The 23,442-nt window shown below is 41.8% G+C and overlaps 1 protein-coding gene across 1 annotated transcript in view; it reads right to left on the bottom strand.

The window, feature by feature from the left end:
• Positions 1 to 5,427: 5,427 nt before the first annotated feature.
• Positions 5,428 to 23,442, bottom strand: part of ntrk1 (neurotrophic tyrosine kinase, receptor, type 1) — a gene marked incomplete at both ends in the record, with an annotated part of 37,060 nt that continues 19,045 nt past the window's right edge. The window contains 10 exons of the mRNA XM_084052479.1: positions 5,428 to 5,613; positions 7,197 to 7,355; positions 8,293 to 8,533; positions 11,538 to 11,710; positions 12,136 to 12,266; positions 12,762 to 12,917; positions 14,311 to 14,413; positions 14,528 to 14,586; positions 14,729 to 14,746; positions 17,461 to 17,793. Of these exons, the coding sequence (XP_083908605.1) occupies positions 5,428 to 5,613; positions 7,197 to 7,355; positions 8,293 to 8,533; positions 11,538 to 11,710; positions 12,136 to 12,266; positions 12,762 to 12,917; positions 14,311 to 14,413; positions 14,528 to 14,586; positions 14,729 to 14,746; positions 17,461 to 17,793 (1,559 nt within the window). The remainder of the gene's footprint in view (positions 5,614 to 7,196; positions 7,356 to 8,292; positions 8,534 to 11,537; positions 11,711 to 12,135; positions 12,267 to 12,761; positions 12,918 to 14,310; positions 14,414 to 14,527; positions 14,587 to 14,728; positions 14,747 to 17,460; positions 17,794 to 23,442) is intronic.

The following is a 23,442-nucleotide window of genomic DNA, read 5'->3' on the forward strand; positions in this document are numbered from 1 at the left end:
GAGAGAGAGAGAGAGAGAGAGAGAGAGAGAGAGAGAGAGAGAGAGAGAGAGAGAGAGAGAGAGAGAGAGAGAGAGAGAGAGAGAGAGAGAGAGAGAGAGAGAGAGAGAGAGAGCTCAGCATACATGTTTGAAAATAAGAATAATAGTTTGTGTCTGTCTGTAACAAAAAAAATGGCTGGGTTTCCGAGGCTAGTGTCTGTCTAGTTGTAGGCTAATAGGCCTATTATTAGTAGTAGTATTTTAAAAAAAAATAACTGACTTTCAATGTTCACCTTTTTCTGTATTTGTGTTAATTTGAAGTGTGGTGGCCTACAATTGTAGTTATTCCATTTGGACACTAGGTGATAGTCAATACTACAGTAAGTGAGTAGTAAAAAAGTTGTCCTAGTATTTGTATGCACAGTAAGCCTGTGTGTGATACTGAACAGGAGAGGGCAGAACGATGCAGTAAACAGCTGAGCATTTCAACATGAACATTTTCTATAGCTCCAAGGTTGAGAGAGTGACTGATATCCTTCTATAATTCTAGTAACCTCTGTCTGTTTGTCTCTCTGTAGTGGTAGGTGAAGCTACCCGGTTCTCCTCACTGCCTGGACCAATTGCTCTGATTTTGCACACAGCCATTGACCATTACCATCTGAACACAACTGCGAAGCCCGTTTTTCAATTTCATCAAATCTCAGCTTCTTATTAGCGTTTTTGTGTCAAACCACCGGCTTCGAATGCTATCAATGCATTGAATGGGAGATTATCACGTTTTATCAGACCATTGAATGGGCGAAGTAGGCGAGCTACCGTCTACCCCGCGATTTGTCAGACCATTCATTGGGCGTAATCAGGAGCTACTGACCTACCGACGGAGGCGGAGCAGTCCCCACAACAATATTTACGATTCTGTCCACATCGGTACATAACTCGAACGGCGCTGAGTAGGCACAGGCGAGGGTCGCACCGCTCCGGACGGCAACTCAGTCGCCTTAGCTCCTTCGGTGGCCCGTCGCGGGGCTCCACCTCGCCTGAGACTGCGCGCCTCCGTCATGGTCCGAAACCGAAACAACCAAAACCAAAACCGAAACTAAAGTATTTAAGTCATCTCCGTCGGTAGGTCAGTAGCTCCTGATTACGCCCACTGAATGGTCTGATAAATCGCGGGGTAGACGGTAGGTCGCCTACTTCGCCCATTCAATGGTCTGATAGAACGTGATAATCTCCCATTCTATGCATTGATAGCATCCGAATCAGGTGGTCAAACACTGTCGCCATGGTAACGGGGCTGCCCAGCTATGGGACGAACTGCCTCCCGGGTTGCCACATCATGTGCGCATATCCCCCCACGGCTGCGCTGCGCCGACCGGGTATGGTCTAGTAATTCTGAAGGACAATTAAAAGCTCTTATCATAACTACATTTGAGTGTCAGATATTAAGCGTTTTGCGTTCATAGTTACATTTGAGCTACATTTGGAATTGAAAAATTCTAAACATATCGGTCAACACAGAGTGGTACTCTGGATAAAAGCTTCCACCACATTTTATGTTTCTTAGAGCAGGGGTCTTCAACAGGGTGTCCGGGACCCCTAGGGGGTCCTCCTCAGAGTAACTCAAACATAAAAGCCTGGGTATCGAGGCTATCCTCAGAGTTACTACAGGGGGTCATTATGAACATTAGCCAAAAATAGCAGATCTTCAAGCTCACAACCTCAGACTCGCCTCGCACTGCGAGGCGTTGTGAGCTTGTAGATCGGCTATTTTCTGAGATTTGGTGTAGAGGGGGAAAAAAGAGCAGACCAAGTACAGAGCCAATGGTCAAGCTGACTAAATATTGACGGTTTAAAAGGTTAACTATCTGAAATACTATCCAACTATCTATGAAATTTAAAAAAGTTTAATCTGCAACACTATTTGTAGTGGGGGTCCCTGCTTCATCTGTCTCTCAGCTAGGGGGTTCTTGGGCTGAAAAAATGTCTTTGTGACTGACCACTAAAAGCTCACACAGTGGCGTTTCTGGCCATGCACCTTAGCTGAGACACCTTTTCAGTCAGTATCATGGTCGGTATCATGGTCAGTATCATGGTCGGTATCATGGTCACTTAGTATCATGGTCAGTAGCCTATCATGGTCAGTATCATGGTCAGTATCATGGTCAGTATCATGGTCAGTATCATGGTCAGTATCATGTTCAGTATCATGTCAGTATCAAGTCAGTATCATGGTCAGTATCAAGTCAGTATCATGGTCAGTATCAAGTCAGTATCACGTCAGTATCATGGTCAGTATCATGGTCAGTATCATGTCAGTATCAAGTCAGTATCATGGTCAGTCAGTATCATGTAAGTATCATGGTCAGTACCATGGTCCGTGTCCAGTCAGTATCATGTCAGTATCATGGTCCGTATCTGCCTTTTTGCAATTCGAAAATATCACCTATAGCCTACAGTTTCTTTTAAAGATTTATTTTTGGGCTTTTTTATGCCTTTTTTGATAGTACAGAAGGTAGACAGGAAATGGGGAGAGAGAGATGGGGAGTGACATGCCGCAAAGGCCGTCGGGATGAAAAGGTTCTTTGAATTTTGAATTATTAAAAACAAAAAATAATAATGTTCTGTCATTTTACAAAATTGTAAGAAAAGAAAAGAAAAATACATATTGTGACAAAATGGGTCTGTGCTAAAAAAAAAAGAAAAGGGTCCCGGCCCATTGTTTGGGAAACACTGCGCTAAAGAGGTAAAGGGTGGGTGGGGATGTAGAGGGTGCATGGATGGTGTGATAGCATTACTCACAATCCATTACCATTCCCAGAGGAGGCTCCACAGAGCGCAGTGAGAGCAAAGAAAGTGTGAGGTAAGGAGAGGCTGGTCTAGAATGTTTGGAAGGTGTTTGTTTGCTCGCAGCCCTCGGAAGGCAATATGAAACGTGATTATTCCTTTTCAGTAACCGGTGAGTTTTCCACTGAGACGGTACAGGTTATTGATTTCAGTCTCTCATTGTCAACATAATAGAAGCTGCACTGTTAAGCAGCCTTAAGTGTGGACAGTAATTCATTGACATTCAGAGACATACTATATGACAGACTGAGTGATTGTTTGATTGACTGACAGAGGCAAGATACAGTACTGGGCAGGAGACATAATTATTTAATCATTTGTTTTTTATTTAAGGTCCAACAATATACAAAGTGCTGGGGTAACAATACTTGAAGAAGAAATGTCCTTTTAACAATGATACAGAGTATATACATACAGTATTTACATTCAAAGGCATCACAATGGTTTTTATTCTTAAAATGTCAGCTTTGCATTTAAAATGTCCACTTTTCCCCTTAAAGCGTCCCATTTGTAGGTTAAAGGTGGGAATCCAACATGAACTGCGGGCTTTGTCTTTGTTTTCTACATGCACGTTCCCTCTGGACGGGTGGTCAGTCACGCGCCTCACTATCTCTGTTTTCACCCCCATCTGTCACTCCTCCTGGCGTTCAATCAACTACATCCATCTGTTACACTGCAAAAATAATTTCATCTTTAGGCCTTTAGCCTTTATTCCACTTTCAACCTGGCACTTTAAATCTTTAATTTATTAATGTATTAATTATCATTTGATATTTTATAAGTGAAAACATCTGCCAGTGGTGTGCGTGAAATAAAATAATTTGTTTGCGGTGCAGTTTCATGTTTCAATAAAGTAGACTGCTCCTTGACTATCAAGATAATGTCACTATAGACATGTTGCTTTTCATAGTAAAGTTAACACATTTTGATTAAAAAAAAGAAACAAGATTCAGAATTAGTTTGAATCTCCTTGTACAGTGTGTATTATTTTGCAGTGCGCTACTGTACTGTATATCTTCAACTTGTTCTTTATTAGATTGCTAAACAATACTTTGATACTGAACGCTCGTGCTTAAGGTCTTTAAATTGCATGTTAAACATAAGTAAATGGTACAAAAGCCACACAGTACTATGGATGTGTTTCTTGCAGCCAGGCCACATGTCAAACCAATGTTCTTTGGAAGTATTTTGTTGTTTAAATTGAATAGTATTTTACAGGAAAACTACCAGCATTATATATTTATATAAACAATGTAAACGTAGCCAATACACCAGGAAACACATTCACTGCTGATAGAATCCTTTTTGTTCTTTTTTAAATTTTTCTGAAAAATATTATGACACATGAGATCTGATACATTAGAAACAAACTATTTTTGTTAAGTCACCAAAATAAAAAAATAAAAATGGCAATTTTAGAAAATTGAATCATTCAACTTTAAGTGTTAATGAATAATATACAGTCAAGTTTATCCAACTTCAACCGCTACTCGTATCAAATTACTGCCTGCTGTGCACAAACCTTTTAAAAAGGTTTCTGGCCAACGCTCAAGTGCCCTCTTATAATCATTGTTCCATTTTAAAATTATGCCAGTCACATCATAAGTGTTTATCTACTTTTTAGTCGTATAAAATGTAGTATACAGTAACTCACATTTATGACTTGCAGTGACTCAAACTTGGCCAAGTCTCCCCTTCACAACCCCCCATCATTTCGTATCATTGAAGAGCAGCTGTAGTTCGTCTGGTAAGTGAATATGTACTGTTATGCTCAATTTATACTAGGTTGTGTATCATCTACAAGCTCACAACACGTCGCAATGTGACGCGTTGTGAGCTTGTAGATCTGCTATTTTCAGCACACAACACCGGTACACAACAAAGTATAGATTAGGCTTTACTCAACCCTCTTCCATGCACGGCCCTCCATGAACTAAACTGTATATCATATACACCATGAAACAGTGTGGTAAACATTTGACAGGTCTAAAAGCCACCTTTTTTAATTTGTAACACAAGAGGGTAGTGATTAGGGTCAGGTTTGAGTTGTTATGAGAGGATGTTTCTCATCCAGTCCTAAAAGAATCATGGCTGGGGAAAATAGAAAAAAGAAAAGAAAAACACAACAACAACAACAACAACAACTGGAAAGTATTAATCAACTAATTAAGTATTAATCATTCAACCCACATTAATCCACGATGCTCTTCACTGTGTTAATTTGAACATAGACTCTATGAGTATAAAAATGGACCTGGGTCCATTTTGAAAAACAAAAGAAAACAAAACACTGAGTGTAAAAATGGACCCGGGTCCATTTGGGTCCACTCTTACACTCACAGAGTTAAAAGAACCCTGAGTATTTTACTGTGTTTCCTCTGATCCTCTTAACATACCATGGAAATCCAAAGTTCCAAACTGGAACAAATTACATTGCATAATGAAGATTGAGATAGAAACAGAGGAGTACGTTTGAAATCTCTAATCATTTACCAAACAGTCCTCCCAGCGATCAGCCATGATTCCACTGTCCCCCCCTCATTCACCTTTCCCCCCAGCCACTGATCTCCACACCTTGGCACTCTGTCCCCCAGACAGACTCTCCTAACCCAGGATATCCAGGTAAACTGGAGGGTTCTTGACCAAGGCCAGCAGGCGACTGTGGATTTCTTTGATGACCAGCCTCTGGTGGGGCTCTCTCTGCCAGCAGCCCTGCATTAAGAGGTGGACCTCCTTTGGGCACGTGCGTGGTCTCTCCAGCTCTCTGCCCTGCGTGATACACTCAATGGCCTGTCAGTGTAACATTTACAGAGCCAGAGAGAGAGTAGGGAGTATGGAGATACACAAAAGAGGGGAACAGAATGAATGATAGGGAGAAAGGGTGTTTGGAAATATCAGGTAGCAACATTTAAACATAAAAAGACTTTTTATCCCTCCCTGCTAGACTAGCAGCCCGGCTCTAACGATCCCAAACAACATATCTTAAAAAAAACTACAGACTGAATTGCCATGGAATTGTTTGTGCACCTTCATGCTCCCCAGACGATGGCCCCTACAGATTGAAGTGACTCCATTAGGCCAAAAATTCCACTCAAGATACTGCATCTCAAAATCGATTGGGCAGATTGCCATGAAACTCTCTAAGCACATCATACTCTCTGTAAGATTAGTCCTAACTATATGAGTGAACCTATCACCTATCCTCTGGCCTAGTGCCGAAATGAAAACTTTACACATAAGGTATCTCATAATCCAGGATGAACCCTACTACGTTTTGTGACCCTGTGGCTTTTCATCTGCCACTAATGAGCAGCACAGACTCTAGGAGCTTCTTGCAGTGCGTTTGAGCTAGTCTTGTTGAAAGTGATGATGAGAGTGAGAAACAGAGACTGAAAATGAGGAGTTCGACTAATTGGAACATGATAAAACTAAATTGATATTATTTGCTAATCGGGTGTGGAGTAAAAATGTCCTCTGTACATAAAATGTGATGGAGCACTCTAGAGTTTCCTCCCTATTTATTGGCTTATAATGGCCATTAATGATGTACCAAGGACAGGCAGGTTTAAATTAACATAATTCAGCTTTTAATGGTGTTTGGCAAACACAATGCTGGTAATTAACTGATTTATTCTGACACTTCCGCAGTAGTAAGTAAGTTGAAGCAAACCTTGGTGACAAAGAGAGAGAGAGAGAGAGAGAGAGAGTCTCTACCCTCAGCTCTCCATTTACAAGGGTGATCCAACCTCCTCACTATTGTTAACCCTGACTAATCCAATGAAGAGCCTCACAAAGACGGATAATAACCTCCCAAAATGGCTGCCAATCACTACATGCCATGATGGAGAGTTTTAGGATGATTTATCCATGCCATAGCTTATTAGGCGACATGATAATTATGCCTGTTCCTTCATTGGCTGGGATGGATTAGCTTAACAAGATTAAAGCTTATTGGCCCTGGGCAAAGATGAGATCCAATGAGATTAGAATTGAGTGGATGGGAAAAGCGATCTACCCTCCACTTGAAAGGAGAGAGGGTTCTACGCTGTAATGGCACAGTTGCGGTCACGACAGAGTCCCACTTCTAACTTCCCAAGCTTAAAGGGTCGGACTGGACTGCCCTTAATTACTACAAACTTATTGATTGGTGTTGAAGAGAGTATAAAGCTCTCAAAGACCCACGCATATACACATGTCCAAATGTCCTCCCTGACATGGCAAAACAGACCCATGCCCTTGTATTCAGCAGCTTAGTGTACATGCACTGTAGCTGGGTTAGGGATTGGAACTGTCCCCTGTAACATCTACGGTACTGACAAGCATTACTAGGACAGTTAAAAAAGTGTTGCATGGCCATCTCCATACCAACCTACCTCGCTATTGGACAGCTGATACCAGGGCTGTTTGCCGTAGGTAAATATCTCCCAGAGGACCACGCCAAAGCTCCAGATGTCACTCTCTGTGGTGAACTTCCTGTACATGATGCTCTCTGGAGGCATCCAGCGAATGGGCAGCATTGTGCGCCCACCCACCTGAGCAGAAAGATATGGCCACACGTCAGAATTTAGGCCTACACTTTCAACAGTGTCTTATCGCAGATATGGTGTGTTAAATGTTTGGAACTTTCTCACATACACTGTTGTGTGTAGGTTAAATTAAATTGGCAACTAAAGAATTCTGGTCTGTTCAGGCTATTGTTAAATTTTCCAATTTTCTTTTCGTTTCCACAATATTGGTCAGTTCAACCCACTTTAGTACAGTTGGGTGTAGCTAGTGGACCTTTTAGACTCTTGTTTATCAATGTCTTGTTTTGGCCATGACGAGAATACATTAAAATCACAGTTCTTAAAGGGCAAGAGGACTTTGGTAGAGGTTTGGGTTGTGTAGGTACCTTGCCATGATGTAACTCCAAAGGTGTACAAGAAATCGAAAATAATTGCTCCATTGATTAGAAATTCAAAATATGCTGCTCATTGACATTGTACGGTGAAACAGCTCTCAAAGTCACTCTTTTTGCACGTTAACGAACGCAAACAAAGTTGATTCAGGCAACATAGAGCATAACCAAACCCAGTACCGTTAGTCTTTTTAAATAAAAATGTTAACTTCTTGCTGATTTGCTATTTTTATTAGGAATAAAACCCGGACTGACTCCGCAGATCCGGATCCGGATCTTCAAATAGTAACATCAGCAGGAAGTAAACATTTTTATTAAGAAAATAAACTGTACTTGGTTTGGTGATGTTCTATCTATCTATGTTCTATGTTCTGAATCAGCTTTGAGTGGCTTTGAGAGCTGTTTCACTGTACAATAAGGAGCATATTTTGAGTCATCAATTTCTAATCAATGGAACAATATTTTTTTTTTTTACATTAGTTACATCATGGCAAGGTAACTACACAACTCAAACCTCTACCAAAGTGGTCTTTCCATTTAAGTGCATTCAGACACTTTTCCCACCACCTTACCCTGTAGTAATCTGTGCTGTAGATATCTCGGGACATGCCAAAGTCGCCAATCTTGACCACCAGGCCCTCGCCCACCAGGCAGTTGCGGGTTGCAAGGTCTCGGTGGACAAAGTGTAGGGACGCCAGATAGACCATGCCTGAGGCGATTTGGGCAGCAATGTGCAGCATCTGGGGTAAAGTGAGCTGGCCAAGCGGGGGGCATTTAACTTCCTCCAATATGCAGGCATCAGGACCGTGGGCCCTAAAGGTGTGGAGAGGGGATGAAGGCATTTGAGTTGGGGTCATATGACATTGTAAAGTTTGACTTTGTGGTGTAAACATATATGTGTAAGAATCAAGAAATGCCTAATTGTAACCAAAACTGGATTGGATTCAGTTTTTATTAGTTGTATTTATTGCGTTAGAAGCTGAAATCCCAGCTCTCAAGTATAACAGGGAACTTTGCACTTAATTATGTAGCCTATTTGTCGTTAACAACAGAACATCTCAACCTCTGTCTACCTAAGGCTTAAGCCAAGGTTCCAGATTTTCTTGGTTTACTGGAACTACAGTACAGTAGTTTATTTAACGCCTGATTTATAGTATACTTGGTTGCGTGCTGGTGTCGCACACCTAAAATAGCAGCGTGTGAGTCGTGACGCATTGCAGCGTGACAAGTTACAGTTTCCACAATTAAGTGTAAATCACCCTTAAGTGATTTCCATTTCCTCCTCGAACTTGACAATCATACAAGGGGACATTGCTATATGGATCTAATGGAGGCAATGGTCAACATGAATCAACAAACCAAATGTGTAGAAATCATTAAGTAGCATCTTTGAAGGCAGCCTCTAAAAAGTACCAGTTACATGTTGCACGTTCCTGTTAACATTATCAATTGACAACCCTACAGCCCAATGAGAGTACACCAACCAAGTGGGGAATATACGCTCCCTACCTTTTGACACAGACCTCATTCCAGGATTTTATTTTAGTTTATAGATGAGATGGATACTTTAATTTACCCTGTCAACTCATTGTATGTTCCTATTGGCTGTCCAGAATTACTGTATCTACATGATGAAGTTATGATTGGTTCATCAATGTGTAGTGACTATGGCAGCAACCTTGCATGACCTAAAAGACAAGACCTCAGCATGCAATCTGCAGATTGCACATTTTTGAAAATATGAGATCTTAAAAGCATTACCGACCACGCCATAATAAAGCCATTTAACGATGATGGTTAATATGAAGCACAAGGCTTGTAACCAGCCTTGAATTGATTTGCAATAATGCAATTCGGTGATGTGCTATGGCAATTCTCCATTCCTTGAATGTTCTACAGTTGTCCTTGTGCATCATAAACACCCACTCTCACTTAAAAATGAACAAATGACCACTGATATATCACCATCCATTCTAATATTCCGCCTCTCACTTTGTCCCCTGCTATCCCCCCTCTTGCAAAGGAAGTTGTCCATGCAATCACTATTAGTTTAAAAGGCAGGTGGTAGGGTTGGAAAAGCAGCTGCATTGTGGAGCCATGAGACACATCATCCATGCTGTCTGCTGGAAATGCGATTTCCATCCATTGGTGAACATATATCTCAGACAGAGTGTGTGTTTATGTGCATGTGCTTTCATTTACAATCTGTCTCTTCTGGACACCTGGCAGACATGCACCATCTACTCTGTCTGTTCTAATGGTTTCTCAGAGACATTCCCAGGTGCCAAGTGAATTTCAGATTCCCAGCATTACTTGGATCCTTGTTGAAGCAGTTGGCTCTCAGGGATTTATGTTGTCCATGTTTTACAATTACTGGCCTAATTTTGCCTAATTTCTTAGGACGATTAAGGCATTTGCACACGATGTGGAGTGCTTTTGGCTTTACATACACAGATATATACAGTATAAGAATATGTTTCATCAGCTGGTCCAGATAACCATACCAACCAGCAGCATGTCTGGAGCTGGTAGAGTGTAGTGTATTATTGAAGGAGTTGCGTAGATTAAACGTATGACTTTATGATTAAAAGTGTCTCTAGCCAGTGTTGAAAATCCACCACACATCGCAGATTACTTGTTTTAAGACTACATTTGTGACACAGGTATGAAATAGTTGTTCCACACTTCAGTCAAAAGCTGACAAAACCAACCAGAAAACAGCTCCACAAATTGCCGTAACTGGTTTCATATTTTTCAATGTTTTTATTGACAGAAATTCTTAAAGGTACCGTTTTAATATAGACAGTTTTGAAGAAAAAAATAAAACCAAAACTGTGAAGCAACACTGTTGAGCTGTGTGAGCATTTGAATTTCTATCACCCATTTGTGGAGTCAGCTGACGGAATTTGGCCTGTGAGTAGACATCAGGGCAAAGTAGCGAGTCTTTAGGTGTGGTTTGGAGCAAGCACTAGCAGTTGGACTTATGAACCCGTCATGTGATCATGTCAGGTTGATGAATACTGTCCAATTCCACTGAACACCTCTGTTGCAGAAGTTCGAGTTTGAATGCCTTGCTCAAGGGCTGGTTGATATGACTTGTTGAAGCCACTCTTTTGTTGAAACTTTTGAATTAAATTTTCGCTGGAGCATGGTCACAATAGGAAATCCATGGGCTTGGTTTGAGCAATCACTTTGTGATGCTGTGTGTGTGCTTTCTGTTTTTGACAACAATAGTGACCTCTAATGTGTTGTTTATGGAACAGCCTGTGCTGCCTGTACTATACTTTTGGTGAAAAGAAACATATCAAATTCAGAGGCAAGGGCAGATTGTACACAGTCTTGCTCAAGGCAGATTCAACAAGGACAGAAACATTGATTACTGTCCACATCCCACCTGTGACCAACAGGCCTGTCTGTGCAGATTCTGTATCAGATCACACCTGTGACCAACAGGCCTGCCTGTGCAGGAGTATAGCTCAGTGAACAGAGCATGCAGGGCCGGCGCGTCCATACAGGCGACATAGGCGGCCGCCTAGAGCGGCAGTTTGGAGAGGCGGCAAAAAAAAGTCGGGGTCCCACACACACACACAACGGGCCCCGCACACGTGCGAGGGCGCATCAGAGGAATCTCGCCTAGAGCGCTGATCAGCCCAGAGCCGGCGCTGAGAGCATGGTTATAACATGGTCAGAGATTTTGTTAGGCTTGAATCCTACTGAGGCCGCATGTGAGAACTGATCAAATATATCCACTTTAGAGGGTAACATACTGTAATAGATCTATACAACTAAATTGTTCTGGTTATGTTATCCCACATACCTAAGGAATCTGTTGAGGTCTCCATGTCTCATGTATTCAAACACCATGGCCAGTGGCTCCCCATCTGTGCACACCCCATAGAAACGCACAATGTGCTGGTGTTGCAACACTGTCAGTAGTTCCGCCTCCCTCTGGAAATCTTGCCGTGTGGACTCGTTGGCGTCCTTCAGAGTCTGTGCCACAGATATGAACAGTACATTACATAACTTTTTATGCACTGATTTTCTGAGCTACTCAACATTGAGTGTAACAATGAAACACGTTTACATTTCTACATAATCAGAATGACAAGAAGCTATTACCAATGCAAGACACAAAGCCACATCAATGAAACACATGCAGTGAACACTCCTGCAGAAAGGTCATGTATGTGCTGTGCTTTACAGAGAGGAAGGAGCATGCAACCAGGGATGTCCCGATTTTGTGGTTGAGGCACTATTCAGTGACAGTCGGCTACCACCAGCGCACCCCATCATATATAGTAGTTTCTTTGTGCTATTATCAAATAGTTATACACAATTATTTGTCTTGGCCTTGAAGTTCTGCAGCAAATCTCTAATCCATCTAAATGTGTTGTAAGGAAGACAATATTACTTACCTTGATGGCTACCAGCATCTTGTCACTGTCAGGACTGAGGTTGGCACACTCTGCCAGGTAGACCTTACCAAATGCTCCCTCACCCAGCTCCCATTTCAGCACAATGTCCTGCCTTTTGATGTGCTGGACACCTATTCATGAATTAAGATTTGCAAGTATTACAGTATACTCCTTGCCAATGTTGTGGTGATGATGCAAATGTGACCACAATGTGACAAGAACATCATCCATATAGGTTCTCGGACTTAAAACGACTACAGTGCCCTCTTTCATACACATCTCATTGTTCCCCAGTACAATCACAATCATTCACCACCAGCCACTACTAACCTCCAATTGCTCCACTAGAACATATTGAGGTTAAGTGCTATGTTCAAGGGCATATCAAAGTAGAATTTGCAGGAGTGTTTTTTGTATAGGGTTTGAATGTCAAAAATGTTTGTGCTATCCACCATTCGATAGAGAGAATACTGTGTGTGTGTGTGTGTGTGTGTGTGTGTGTGTGTGTGTGTGTGTAATCATACTTGATATATGGGTATAGTGGTCATGTCTTTGAATTGATTAGGAGGTTACCCAACCTCATGACAAACTCGTGACAATAAGTTGATTACAGCAATTGCACTCACACATGTCTTTGTCCTTGATGATGCCGCAGAAGTATTGTGGGTTTTCCACAAAGCTGGATAGACCAGAGTCCTCGTCTGAAGAGGGAGGGCTGGCTCCGAAGTTCATGAAACGAAGAGACACAGCCAGGTCATCCTCGGTTCCCAAAACTGATGAACCTAATGAGGCGAGGAGTGTGTCACAATGAGCTAAATCAAGTTCATCAAACACAGCAATTCAGATCCCATTTACACCATACATTTCACAGAAATGATTGTCTTTCATCACGACATTGCTGTATATTTCTTGGTCCCATGACAACAGTTGATGACGAGCTCTAATAATCCCATCATCAACAATGCAGCAATCAGGCTAGCATTGAACCCCAAAAAATGACCTAATGGCCAGAACACAGGCCTGAATGGTGGACAACTGTAGTGCCTATTAAAAGCCAAACAAGTGACCCCAAATTGGAAAACCCCACTCAGCAAAGCAAACCACAGAGCCCCCAGAGTCCAACCTGCTAGAAAATGGAACAACGGAAAGCGAGCACGCAGGCGAGCAATGTAAAGGAAAAAGAGGTCCAGGAGGGGCTCCACTTAGACAATCAGGCCCACTTAGGCACTTTGTGAGAGGGGTTTGGTGGGAGAGATGGAGGGGGGGGGGGCATCCAAGAGAACCTATTGCTCCAAGCTGAGCCTCATCCATCCATCATCCATCCATCTTTTTAAATGCCTCCACCAGAGCAGCAGTGGCAATGGCTAGGGGAGGTGGTTCCTGATGCTGTTCATTTTGCATGCAGTAATTAAGGCACTTTAGCCAGGCACACAGTCGGGGGGCTGACTGTGTGCAAAGTTACAGCTTATTGGAAACCCTCTATTAGTTGGCCTCCTGTGCATTATTCTCTGAGCACCTCGATGCTTGTAGAGGAACCATTGCTCATTCAAAATAGACTGGGAAAAAAAGAAATGCAATTACATAGACAAAAAGTAAAATTCCAATTGTCTGTGGAATTGCTTTTTTTTTTGCCTATTTGAATCGGCAATGGCTCCTAGAGGAGTTCCCACCCGCTATGTCTCCATTGAATGAGTAGTTGTGACTGCTGCACACACACGTCCACATATTAGTAGCACATTGTGAAATCTGGTCATGCAGACCTACAGTACAGTAGGTTTTGCCTCAGTCAAAACCTACAGTACAGTAGGTTTTGCCTCAGTCAACCTACAGTAGGTTTTGCCTCAGTCAAATGACACTTTTCAAAAAGAAAAGTGTCATTTTGTACATTCAAATTAGCACGTGTAAGATTAAGACCCAAATCCAGAAAGCTGGTCTTGCCAGTTTATAGGCCGGGACCCCATGGTTTTATAGTGATGCAACATCGGAACATTGATACACATTTGTCCAAACATGAGGATACACTGAAAGCTACATTTCCAGTGCATTACAAGACCTACCCCAAACACTCGACACACAGTATAATAATCCCCTTGGACATACAGTACAGATTAATCAGCGCTGATGGTTGCTCTAGGTTGCATGTCAACAGAAATGATGTGTCACATGTTAACTTACGATGAATGCCAAACTTGGAGTGCTGCCCACACTTGTTAACAACCAGAGCCATTATGAGGAGGAAGGTGCAGGCAAACACAGCCAGACCCACTGCCACTGACACCTGTTCAGAGAGACGATGAATCTGTATCATAAGCATTGAAACAATATGTTTTAGCAACTGTATTTGTTCAAACACGATTATACAGTGAAAGTTCCAATGCGTTATGAGACCTACCCCAAACACTCGACTTTCAATGTTCTCTTTAACATCCTCATCTGATTTCTTTGTAGGAACTGTTGGACAAAGACAAATGCCATGAGGCTTGAGAATCACACACACAGCTTACAGTGGAAAAAAGTGGTTATATACAGTATAGAGATGAAAACACAATGAGATTTCCAAGACAATTATTTTATAAAATCAATCAAGTCTTACTTGGATCCACGTTAAGGACTAGCATGTGGAGAGAAAGGACACAAAGAGTGTGACATTTATAAATAGGATACAGTCATTACCCGACACAGACTTCTTTTAAAAATTAAAAAGGTTTGAAAACCACTGCACTAAACTACTCTTACTGTTACCCCCTGGGATAAGTAATATTTGAATTAAAAGTGTTTTGGCCAGCTAACCACCACATGTATAGTAGGATGACCCCATTCATAGACCATCTGTGTCAAGCCCCTTAAGGTCCCCACCACTGTTTAATTACAGTCACAGCTTTCACTTGCAGTTGCAGCCAATTGGTCAAACCATTTGTCCTGATGGGGGCACTATGATTAAGGTCAAAATGAACTATTCAGGTTTGTCGGACTATAATTTCTGCCATTTCGAATTTTTTGAAAAACACATCTCCTACACCGTAGATCAGACTGCTACCAACTTTTGTGTGGATCATTATTGGAACAAGCTTATCAAAACATACATATGATATCTTATAGAAAACCTGTAAGTTACTTTTAATACAGGTGTTGGAAACTGTCAAAGGTCTAGAGACCCCTCTGAGTTTTCAACGTCTTGACAGTCCATGTTGGCTTGAATCCCAAAATCACTGTTATTTAAATCCTAAAGTCATATTTTGGTCAAGCAGTTGGCAGATTTTAATTGGGTATTTATTATCCTCCTTTTGAACTATCAGCTGGTGGCATTTCGTTCTCTATCTCTCTCAATAGTACACTATGATGGCCTTCACCTGCACAAAGCAGCAACCTAGAGCAAAACATTACGAATAATGTAGCGTATCAGCATTTGTCATTAATCCATTAAGACCAGAGGCCGATTCTAATGTCTTCTAAATCCAGAAACAGTTTTCTGAAAAACGTGTGTGTGTGTATATGTACATATGTATGTACAGTATGTATGTGTGTATATATATATCCAAAATGATAAGTATTTGGTCGCAGACCCCCGTTTAAAAATATTTTGTTCCAGGGACCCCCAGAAGCTAATATTTGAGGTAAAAATGTTCGCTTTAAAAAATATATATATTGAAAGATTTGCCAAGATGTTCAAAAATAGCAGATCTACAAGCTCATTGCGCGGCACGAAGTGACAGTGTAAAATGTTACATTGGAGAAACTTTGCATGCACACTCCCAGTAGGCCAAGGATATCCTCCACCCCCAAATTCTCCCCAAAACACATGGTCCTTTTATTTTACATTTAAGTAATCAGGTCATATAGAGGCTTGTCGGTATCAGCCGAGAATGCAGGATTCTATCCCTGTTGCAATGTCAGATGGAGCGCTACACCTACAGTACCATCATCTCCCAGTACTTAATTGCACGATTTGCCACACCACTCATACACTGTGCTGGCAGTGGCCGGGATTCAAACCCATGACCATGTGGTCTAAAACTAAGTGCTCTACCAACTGAGCTACCTGCTTAAATTCGAATTGAGAGTGACTGTTTTGGATTCATGGATCAAATATTACCTAAAACACTAGAACATCCAGTTTAGAAATCCATTTTGCCCACCCCCCCCTCCCGCTCTCTCTCTTATATAATGAATTGCAGCCCCTGCGATTTCAAAATTGCAGTTCATATTGCGATTTTGTTCAGCCCTATAATAAATCGTCCATGTGGTTATGCAGTCGTACACACATACAGTATATACAACTACAACCATTTTGCCCTCTGCCACTACAGACAATAGCCTCGAGAACTGCCCAAGAAATTAAGGGTATGGTAGGATCAGAAACGCACCATTTTCCAGAAGGAGACAGAAACATTGCAAATCCTCAGCCGGTATTACATGTAGATCAAAATGTTAACAAATTTGACAGACAGTAGAGCCTTCCTTAAGTATCACGTGGATTCACTGTCTCTCTTCAAGACATTTCCAGTGGCTTTCCTTGGGGGTTCCATGTTTCCCAGGAGTCCTCAAACTCAACTGCTTTTCAGGTCTCACAACACTGACAAAGCTTTGTTTTCCTGGAGGACCACATGGTAGCCCATGAATCTCTGTTCACTGTGTATCATATTTAAATATAATGCTACAAATACTTAACTTGCAAGTAATTAATTAAATGTGTATGTAAGTACACAGAAACATTATGTACTGTCAACAATGGTGGAAAAAGTACTCAAATTCTTTACTTAAGTAAAAGTATCAATATTGCAATGTAGAAATACTCTGTTACAAGTAAAGGTCCGGAATTCTAAATTCACTTGAGTAAAAATACAAAAGTATTGGTATCAAAATGTACCAAAAGTCGAAAGTACTCATGTAGAATGTCCCCTTTTCACATGTTTTCAAATGTATAAATTGTATAAAAATCTTTTGAAAATAGAGCTTGTAGATCGGCTATTTTCAAAGGCCGAAATGCATATAGGGCTGAAGTGGTTAATGTATGGTTTGTAATAATAATCAAAATCTACAAAGTATCTAGTAACTAAAGTTTTCAAATAATTGTATTGGAGTAAAAGTACAATATTTGGCTCTGAGATGAAGTGGAGTGAAGTAGAAAGTACTGAAAACTGTAAATGCTCCAGTAAAGTAAACAAATACCTCAAAATTGTACTTAAGTACAGTACTTGAGTAAATGTACTCAAGTACTGTACTTCGTGTATGACACCACTGACTGTCAATAGCTTTCCACATACTGTAGGGGTAAGACACTGGAATAAGATTGCTAATATTCAACAACATCTCAATGGAACTCACCTGGAATGATCCCTTCAGGATCGAAGGGGTCAAAGGGGTTATCCATAAAGTTCCCTGTGGCAGTGGACTGGTCACTTCCCAGCTTGTTTTCTGCAATTAGAGTGTAGTGGCCGTTGTTGAGGTGGGTGGGCTTGTTTAGGAACAGACAGCCATGTTTTTCAGAGCCATCATCTGAGTCGGGGATAAACTGAGTGTAGGTGTAGCGACCCTCGGTGAGCGCCGATCCATTGTAGAGCCAACGGACTGCCGGTTCAGGATTGCCGTCCACAGCAAAGGGGAAACACCAGTGATGTTGGGGTTCAGCGTCTCGCAGGAAGAGGATTTTGACTGGAACTGTGGGGAGGATGTAAGATGGAAAGACGGTTCACCCCAAAATAAATGACAATTCTGTCATCTATTCACTCTCATGCCATTTGAAACACAGGTGAAGTTTCTTTGTCCACACAGCACAGTCAGTTTTGTCCAGCACAACTTCCTAGCAACACTACAATCAAAGAGTGGTAACAGCCTAACAGCCTAGTTACCACCGTGGGTTAAAATTAGATTTATGTGCTGGGTTCCTCATTGAGCAGTGTTGGCATGGATTGTGCGTGCTTGACAGCAGCAATGACATGATGTTTAGTGATGCCATATAGATAGAACAAGGCCTTTCGAGTATTCTTGAGAAAATACAATTACATTTTCTATTTCATCATTCATAAAGTTTTTTGAGACGCTCACCTTACCTGACAAAGGTAGATTACAATAGCCTGTCTCTCAGGTCTTTGAAAGAATCTATTCCCAAGGCTGCAAGTTAAAGTTCTTTCTATGTGGCCCACCCACATAGAAAGCTGGCTCACCCGATCGATTTTGCTGCGCACGCGTGCATGCGTGCCCACCTGCTCCTGCCTAGGCCCAGCCTATACTAGCGTTCTGGCTGCGCCACTGGTATCATGGTCAGTATCATGTCGGTATCATGGTCAGTATCATGTCGGTATCATGGTCAGTATCATGGTCAGTATCATGTCGGTATCATGGTCAGTATCATGGTCAGTATCATGGTCAGTATCTTGTCAGTATCAAGTAGGCAATGTCTTTTACATTTTTAATTCCTTGAAGTCTAATCTGCATAAAAGTATAGATTGCTTAACCCATTTAGACCTGGAACCCCATTACATAACTATACCTTTCAAGCCGGGAACCCCTTTTGGTGATCTTGTTGCACAGTATATGTACAGTATATAGCAACATCATTTGTTTGTCATTTCTGAATAAATATTTGAAGTTTTTCAGAAAACTTAGGTCAGGATTTAGAAGGCGTTTTTAAAATTGGCCGTCTAAATGGTTTGTGTTGTTTTTGCACTCCTGTAAAATTCTGAAAATGTCACTTACGCCTTTGCACTCCAAGCCCTTGACATTTACTACATAGAAGAGTGATTCTTCCTCATGTGTGACCTTCCTTCTTTTCATGCGTGTGTATAATGCATCATAAAACTTGCCAGGATCAATAACCTTTCACTTACAAGCCGGTGTCCCTATTTTGGGCATGTAAAAAAAATGCAGATTTAACTACACAACCCAATACCAAACCTCTGCCAATGTGTAATTATGCTTCAAGCCAATGCCAGCCCACGAGATCAGCTTTGACGACAAACCATGCAGACAGTCTTTAAGAAATACATTATCAAGGCCATGTCACAACAGACAGTTCAGCAGTCCTTCAGTATTTTTTCCTACTGCAGTGGTATTCTTTAGCTCAATATGTAAGGTCTAAGAAAGCTTTTGCTGATGTTCTGCGGTACACAATGCGGCAAGGTGTTTTAGTTAAACATGATTTCATCAACAATAAAAAGTGACCTTGGGTTTACAGTAGACCTAATACTGTACTTTCCAGTAGTGGCTGTCTCATTGCTGTAGATATGATTTCTGTACATTAGACATTTGCGTGAGGTACTCGACCCACATTTATAGTACACCTATTGGTGTGTTTTGTGACATAGAGTATGATGTTCTGAAGACATGCTGAATTTATGCAACAATCCCTAATTGTGTTTTGTGAAAGCTTGATTCCAAAGCTTTTTCGTCCCGTTGTATTTTTTGCTAGTTCTTAGTTTTGCTGATCTATGTGCTGTACCCCAAGTGTCAGCATTTTTACATTCTACAAACAGACTGTACATCCATGTTTTTTTGCCATTAAGTACAATAAATGCTCTGCTCTGCAGTGTTGCACTCTCTATAGCTGCTCCGCCTGCTTCTGCTGAACTGTGGCTCATGTCTGTGCTGTTCTGCTGCACTCTCAGTTGTTCATTCTCATGATGACTCTCTGTCTACCGCTTGGTTGGATGACTCAGTCCTACAAAATATAAGACACTCTAAAGGGGAAAATAATGGTCTATATTGCCTGAGCGGAATGCCACATCCAGCCTAAATTTATTAGAAGAGTAGTCTCGCATTGCCAGACGATCAGAGATCTCTGCCTACCGATACGTCACTGCATGACACAGTACTCACTCCTGACGGTCTCTGTCTGTCACGTGCATTGCCCGTAATATGTTTTTACAACCCGCAAAATTGTTGTCACAACATCATCGTTATTTATTAGACAGGCCAATCTGAAAAATGTGGGGCAGAGGTTCGGCTTTGGCATCCAGGGAGTGTGTGTGCACAGTTTCGCAGCGGCCGGGCCAAAGGCGCCGGAGATTAGCTGTTCACAGACACACGCGGACGGACACACAGACAGAGGGACAGGGTACCATACTCTCTCGCCATGCCTTTCGGCCTGGCGGAGACAATAATGCATGCCCTATTTTCCTGTACAGTTTACGGTATGTACCGTTCTCAGTCACGTGAGATATGCTCCTGTAGCCGTAATTATCTCCTCACTCCACTCCAAACATATCTTAAATATCAACTCGAATCGCTCGTTCTTTTTTTTAAACAGTGGTGGTGCGCTCTCTCTCTCAATGTCAAAGCAAGCTCGCTTTACACAACAGAGAGCTCCGGGGGCGTGGTTTGCACAAAGCTCCGGTTGGTTACCAAATCACGCTCCACTGAGACACAGACCGGGAAGACATGTTATAATGAGCATTAGTAACGACCAATTATATGAAGATGGATTGAAAATGGGTGAAGCGGTCCTTTAAGCTTTAAGGTTGGAGAAGGTTTTCTTGTGACTGTCTTGAAAAACAGGGGGTCTACTGAATTGACCAGTAAAGTGTCCTTTTGCTAAACACTTTTCCCCAACTGTTTCAGTGACCAACAATAGAAGACTACTGTATGGCTGAAGCCTACTGAAAGATCCAAGGTCTGCAATGTGTGGCAGAATTAAAGTGGAGGAAGTCTAAGGAAATATGGATTCTCAGTAAAACAGTCCCTGTATAAATAAAAGATTAGAGTACAATTATTAGTACTAGTTTGTTCCTATTCTAGAAGATCATGGGATGATGGGAGCATAACAAAGTGTCAGATATTTGTGAGTCAGCTATGTAATTACCATAGAGTACAAGTCCATGATTATTCACCAAGCCATTCTCCATCCTTGCCCTACTGTATATACAGTATCCTTTTATGCTGAATGTGCACCTGGACCATGTATGGCTCAACGCTGTTGGATAGCACAGAGGGCAGCTAGGGGCCTATAGGTTCCTTTGGAGTTTCCATCAATCAATGTTCTCCATCTGTACTTTAAACCTGTGCTGACCACCTATGAATAATGAATCCTGGTCCTCAACAGGGCCTTTGACCACAAGAGCTACCTGGAAGCACCATTGAATGTGAAACTACAGGAAATGGCTTCCCTTTAGATCGAAGACAGTGCTGATATGCAGAGACCTTTCACTCTCCAGCAGCCATTCCACGGCTCTTAACCCATGACCCTCCTTGGGAAAGTGCTGTGCTAAGAGGGATACTGAGGCATCGGTCTGTTTGGACTGGATAATCTTCATTGGCAGTTTACTTAGGTCTGTTACAGGGAGTACAACTAATCACTACATATTACTAATGGTCTTATATTAGCTACTTACTGTAGTTGAAGATGTTAAAAGGAATCTTGGATTTATGCTTTACAGTAGCTTGACAGAAATGTAATATTGCAGAGGAATGCAGATCTTCAGACCTTCAATCTAGACAGACATGATATGAAAGACACCTGCTCTTAAAAAATGATCACCTGCATTAAACGGAAATCGTTATTAAAACCATTATGTTAGCCAAGATTTGACAAGATACAATTAGTAAAATGTTTGGCTGGACCGCAATAAGGTCAGCCCTATAAACATGAATGTTTATGCTGAGTGATGAAGTTTAAACCATTGGTTGGCCGGTTGCCCTAACAACAAAGCAATCATCCTCCCAGGCTATCCTAATCCATTTGATTTGCATCAGGTGTTACGGCGTGGTTTTAGCCATTCTGGCCTAAACTACTATGCTACTGCTTATAGACACCTTAACAGACGACGTCACACTGATAAGAACCAGTATGCGTGCAACCAGTATGTGCGCAATGAAACCCATTCTGTCAGGTCGCGCTAGGACGCGCATCACTAGCCAACACACAAGAGGGGGTTGGGGTGTACTGAAACCAGCGCACCCCGAAACAGGTTGAGAATTTATTGCATGAAACAATCACCTGTGCATCCAGTCTCAATGTTGGTAAACAAATAATTGGTCTATTGCACTGGTCGTTACTGTAAAACGTTAATCATCATGCCAAATTGGGGCATATACAAAAAGATTGACAGGGTCTCGCAAGTCCCGCTGTGTACCAAGATTCCAAAGGTTTGCTGTACTAGTGGTCACAGCTGGGCAATATGCAATAAATTAAAACATTACCAGAAGTTCCGTAAAAATAAGAAAAACAATAATGAATGTGAATGTCATGATGATGATGATGAACTTTACGTGATGTGGACCCTCGCGGCTAAAATAATTCTTACTGATTGGACAAACCCGACACATCGACTTATTGGCCAAGCTTCATATCATATCAAATAAATAATTTTTTTTAAAAGTCTGTACGCATACCACATTCAGAAAAACTAATGGAGGATATTGGCAAGTCCTATTATTGCCTCTATCTGGATGAAGCCAGTAACATCAGTGAACAAGCTTGTAGCAACTCATAATGTAACTAGAAAAAGTGCTCCTCGGAGCACAGGTCTCCGCCAGGTCAGGTACGTTATTGTGGCCTCCTGGTGGCGCTATAATAGGCCAATGTGAAAAGGGTGCCATTTCTTCATAGGCCTTTCACGGCAATCGGACACTGCATTCACGATTTGAGCCAATTGTTCCAAAAATGTGTTTTGAACAAGCTTGTAGCAACTCATAATGTAACTAGAAAAAGTGCTCCTCGGAGCACAGGTCTCCACCAGGTCAGGTACGTTATTGTGGCCTCCTGGTGGCGCTATAACAGGCCAATGTGAAATGGGTGGCATTTCTTCCTCGGCCTAGTGGGAATGTGCGTGTGAAATTTCACGGAAATTGCAAGCTGCGTTCATGATTTGAGGCATTTTGTTCAAAACGGACCAATCCTGCAAACTTTGGAAGCCAACCTTTGCCAATCAGGATGGAATATGGGAAATCGGACAGATCTGGGTTGATCACATGACTTTAGAGATGCTGTGTAACAATTTGCATGACGTTTGGATAAAATCTGTAGGAGTAATGTCAAAGAATTTGTTTTGCACAAATCGGCCTCCTGGTGGCGCTATAACAGGTCCATGTGAAAAATGTGGGGCAGAGGTTCTGAATTGGCATCCAGGGAGTGTGTGTGCACAGTTTCGCAGCGAGCGGGCCAACGCTGCCGGAGATTAGCTGGTAACACACGGACAGGACACACACACACACACACACGGACGGACGGACGGACGGACGGACGGACGGACGGACGGACAGGGGGTAAAACATACTCTCTCGCCATGCCTTTCGGCCTGGCGGAGACAATAATGGCTCATAACGTAATAACAGTTCATAATGTAATAACGGCTCATATTGTTGAGTAAAGTG

This window comes from Gymnoscopelus microlampas (genome assembly GCF_963454915.1).
Source record: "Gymnoscopelus microlampas genome assembly, chromosome: 3".
NCBI lineage: Eukaryota > Metazoa > Chordata > Actinopteri > Myctophiformes > Myctophidae > Gymnoscopelus > Gymnoscopelus microlampas.